The 4,972-nt window shown below is 37.7% G+C and overlaps 1 protein-coding gene across 1 annotated transcript; it reads left to right on the forward strand.

The window, feature by feature from the left end:
• The first annotated feature begins 1,709 nt into the window (after positions 1-1,709).
• On the forward strand, positions 1,710-4,569 carry LOC105797103 (probable LRR receptor-like serine/threonine-protein kinase At4g36180). Its single transcript, XM_052628827.1, has 2 exons — positions 1,710-2,172; positions 2,285-4,569. The coding sequence occupies exons 1-2, from the start codon at positions 1,710-1,712 to the stop codon at positions 4,567-4,569; spliced, it is 2,748 nt and encodes a 915-aa protein (XP_052484787.1).
• Positions 4,570-4,972: the final 403 nt, after the last annotated feature.

Here is a 4,972-nt window from a genome sequence, read left to right on the forward strand (position 1 = left end):
ATGGTCGAATTAATTAGTGCTCAATTAAACATAGATGTTGGGAAGGTGGCAACAACTTCAGTTGGGAATTCGTCGGTTAAAACTGGGAATTCTCAACAGTAAAGGTTGGTTCATGTTTTTATCTTTTATAATCATGAATTTATCAATCTTTTCTTGGGGCTATCAGGGCTTGCTAATGTCAAGTTTCCAAGGATTTTTCATGAAAATAATTTAGAATATAATCTAGACATCATCAATTTACTAGAGACAAAGGTCAGTGATGGCAAGGCAGATAGAGTCATTGCAAAAATGGGGTTCTAATTTTCTCATCCTGTGGAGGCGATTGGATTTTCTGGTAATATTTGGGTTGGTTGGAAAAAATCGGTTCATGTAGAGATTATTTCTAATCATCCTCAATTTATTTTAATTCGTGCTATTGGTGCTAATGTTAATCAGTTGATTCTTATATCTTTGGTCCATGGCAGCCCAAATAGACTTAAAAGGAAGAATCTATGGGAAGGTTTGAGAAATGTCATTCCATCTAGTAATATTCTCTAGCTAGCAATCGGGGATTTCAATGCAATTCTATCTCCTAATATAAGAAGGGGTCGTATGGAAGGAAACGAGCTTGGACTTGAGATTTTTTTAAATCAAAAGGATTCGACTCGATCCATTAGGATTATTTTTTTAAATTAGTTTAGGGACAAGTACGATTAGACCTGTTCAAGGGTTGGAGAAGCCTGCCTGGTCAGATAGACTCGACTCGACTTGGGCCAGGTTTGGACAAAGATTTTTGGACTTCAAACCGGCTTGACTTGAATTCAATTTAAATGATAGAAAAATACTTTTAAAATTTAAATTTAATTATAAAATATATAAAACATCAATATAAATATTTTTTTAATTTTTAAACAGTGAAACAAGCTTTTCGAATAGGGTAGACCAACTTGAAAACGAGCTTGGACTTGAAATTTTTTTGGAATTGAACCTCAACTTGGCCGTGGAACCTTTAAGTTGGATGAACTTTGAAAAATAGTCGAATCAGTTCGAGGTCGAATTTGAGATAAATTGACTCACTTGTTTCAAGATATTTACAAAAATATCATAATATATATTTAGTTTTTACTTTCAATAAATAAATATTTTAAGGTTTAAGTTTAAACTCAAAATAAAAATTATACTTGGCTCAAAATAAAAATAAATAAATTTTATTTGAGTCAAATTAAAAAATAAAATAATTAATTAAATTCGTGTGGAGTGGAATCTCTGTGGCATTTGAGACAATTTTTTTGTTTTTAAGAGTCGAGGTGGGATGGGACTTCATTCCAACTCGAAATTTCCTACGAAATTGTCTTTAGGTATCAACACTATCGCTATCACTATCACAGAGCTTTAAATTTCCTATGAAATTTTCTTTAGATACAGGACTTGATCAGAAACAAGTTACCTGTATAATGTTACACCACTCACTTCCCCCTATCAATCAAAACTTTGAAAATAACAATTCGACAGGGTTTTCTCTGCAACTTCAATTACTGCTCCTATAACAACTATTGGATCTCTTAACGGATCAAATCCAATAAATTACTTTGTTTTAATGCAAAAAACTCATCATCATCATCATCATGACCACCTTTATTTTCCTACTGTTTATTTCTTCCAAACTACTTGTTATAAATGCTTCTTGTCATGAACAAGAAAGAGAAGCATTGATGAGCTTCAAATCAAACATGGCAGACCCTTCAAATCGTTTATCTTCATGGAAAGGCCAAAACTGCTGCAGCTGGTATGGAATCAACTGTTCGGACTCGTTTCATGTGACAGCCATTGACCTTCGAAATCCCAAACCAGACAACCTTATTCTGGACATGAATTCCCAACTTGTTTCAACGTCTGATGTCCCATCTACTGCTCTTACTGGATCCATCCCCCCTTCTTTGTTCTCCCTTACTCATCTCAGATACCTTGACCTCAGTTTCAACAACTTCAGTTTCTCAAAGGTTCCTTTAGGATTCTCAAATCTCACCGGACTCACGTATCTCAATCTATCGAATGTTATGTTCAATGGTTCCATTACAACCCAGTTTTCCAACCTTACTTTCCTGATGGAACTTGATCTTTCGTGTTCTTCAAGCATTGACGACTACTCATCAATTTACACTACCTTGTCATCTACCCCGACAATTCATGAAGGTTTCATACACATACATGAAAAGAGGCAACTTGCATGCACCGAATTTGAGTTGGTTGCAAAGGTTGAATAATCTCAGAAAACTAAAACTGAGTGGTGTGGATTTATCCAAAGCATCTCGATCAAACCTGTGGGCAAAATCGGTATCGACTCTTTCCAAGCTGAGGTTGCTTGAGCTGTCTAATTGTAGGATTTCTGGGGAGGTTCCAGTTGAACAACTTCTCAACCTCACTAAATTATCTGAATTGTACATGGACTACAACTTCTTGGCATCGAAAATCCCGAGTAAGTTGGCCAATCTCACCTCTTTCTCAGTCCTAGACCTCACCAGATCGTACCTACAAGATCATATCCCTTACCTTCCTCAAGTAAAGACACTTCATGTGGGAAACAACGTCGATGTTATGGTTGATCTCCATTCAATGTTTTCCGTCCCCTGGCCTCGATTAGAATCAATCGACATATCATCTACTCATGTCATTGGATCCATCCCATCCTCCATCGCCAACATCACCTCATTAGTTGATTTCATAGCATACAACAGTTTGATTCAAGGACGGATACCTGCCTCCATGATGAACCTTTCAAGGTTGGAAATGTTGCGTCTAGATATGAACAACATAAGTGGTGAGATTTCACCATCAATATCCAATCTAAAAAGCCTGCAAGTTCTATCTTTGCTTCAGAACTCTTTTCATGGATTGATCCCGGACACAATTTGTAGTATCTCCTCTCTCTGGTGTCTATTGTTAGCAGGCAACTCTTTCACCGGAAACATTCCAAATTGCATAGGCCAGCTCAATGATCTCAGCCACCTTGAGGTTAGTTCCAACAAGATGAATGGATCAATCCCTTCATTGTCATCTTTTTTCAGAAACTCAACTCCATATCTGTTAGTTCTGGGATTTAGTGGGCTAACTGTGAAAGTAGACCAACAACCATTTCCACCAAGGTTTCAGCCACAAATCTTGTCCCTTGATTCATGTAATATAGGAGGCAAAATCCCAGATTTTATATCAAACCTGACCAAACTAGTATATTTAAGTTTGTCCAATAACAGCCTATCAGGGACAATTCCTTCTTGGCTGTTCAATCTTCCCAATTTAGGCTACTTAGATCTCTCTGTCAACAGGCTCCAAGGTGTCATCCCACCTAGTATTAAGCTAAAGTCATTTTTCATGCAGACAACACTTAAATTAAGAAACAATCTGCTTCAAGGATTGATCCCTCAGCAGCTCGAGAATATTCGAGCTTTGGATTTATCAGCTAATAATTTCACAGGCAACGTTCCTGCAGAGGTTGGACTAGGCAACATTAGGTACTTGGCACTCTCTGATAATAAACTTTCTGGTCGGATCCCATTCTCTTTATGTCAAGAAAACTGTGAGCTTATGCTGCTAGATCTTTCCAACAACAACTTGTTCGGAACCATTCCGACCAGCTTCGGGAATTGCAGTCCTTTAGTATATCTAAACCTTGGCTCGAACAATCTTACCGATGGTATTCCAGAGGAACTGCAAGGTGCCAAAAGATTGAGATTTTTAAATGTTAGTGGCAATCATTTTGATGGTCCATTCCCTTCTGTTGTTCGTAGACTTGAGAGAATATCGGTTATCGATATGGGAAACAACAAATTCAGTGGAAAGATCCCTGAATTCATTGGAGACCTCAAGGACCTCCGAATTCTTTTGTTGGAATTCAACTCCTTCAATGGTTCAATCCCGGAAGAGATAAATGCATTAGAAAATATGCAATTCATTGGCTTATCTAATAATCAACTGTCTGGTCCAATCCCTGAAAAGCTATCTGGTTTAAAGACAATCATAAACAGGCCAAAGGATGGAAATCTTCTTGGGTTTATCATCTCACAACTGTACATTGGTGTTCAAGTGAACCTGGTCGCCAAGGGACTGTCAATGCAATTTGATGTGGTTCGAACGTATAATAATGGACTGGATCTTTCATGCAACAATCTTACTGGAAATCTTCCATCGGAATTAGGCCATCTGCAAGGGCTTTATGCACTCAATCTCTCCCATAATCGTCTCTCTGGTAACATCCCAACCGCCATTGGAAACATGAGTCTTTTGGAATCTCTCGACCTCAGTTACAACAATCTAAGCGGAGAGATCCCCGTATCATTGGCTTTGTTGGATCCACTCTCAACTTTAAACTTGGCACACAACAATCTGAGTGGCGAAATCCCGACGAGCCCACACTTTGATACGTTGAGCAGAGATGGGTTAGCATACATTGGCAACAAATTCTTGTGTGGAGCTCCTGATGGTATCCACTGCGACAGCGAAGATTTCCCAACGCCAGAATCATCTGAGTCTGAGCATAGCGAAGAACAATGTGGGGAGTGGAAAATGGTGCTCGCACTGGCATTTGCAGGCTAAGTAGTTGGTTTCTGGGGACTTTTCGGGGTTGTTTATTTGGTGAATGAGAAATGGAGGAAGGCTTATTGGGCAAGCGTTGACCGAATCGTAGATGGAATCATCAGATGCAGAAAAATCAGAGTATCATCTGTTAAACCAGTGATTTTCTCTTCTTTTTATCTCTTTGTATGCTAAATTCGGTTGATCCTTTTTCCAAAGATTGTTTCAGTTCTTTTAGCTCTTTGATGATTAGTAGGTACATTAATTGCTTGTACATAAATATTCGTAAAATAAAATTGTTTGTTTGTTTGAACTAAAATGTTTTTAGAACAATTTTTTCTAAAGTTTCTTGTTGAATGCAAAATTGCTTCCCTAAAAAAAAAAATGAAAGCCAATTGCTATGAAAATAATTACTTTTTCTTCT

The sequence above is a fragment of the Gossypium raimondii genome, chromosome 3, assembly GCF_025698545.1.
Source record: "Gossypium raimondii isolate GPD5lz chromosome 3, ASM2569854v1, whole genome shotgun sequence".
NCBI classification, from domain to species: Eukaryota; Viridiplantae; Streptophyta; class Magnoliopsida; order Malvales; family Malvaceae; genus Gossypium; species Gossypium raimondii.

Bases quoted from the DNA above. Each gene is read 5' to 3' on its own strand.
- LOC105797103 (XM_052628827.1), top strand. From the start codon at position 1,710: ATGGCAGACCCTTCAAATCGTTTATCTTCATGGAAAGGCCAAAACTGC. The intron at 2,173-2,284 runs GTTTCATACACA...ATTTATCCAAAG, and splicing joins TACCCCGACAATTCATGAAG to CATCTCGATCAAACCTGTGG.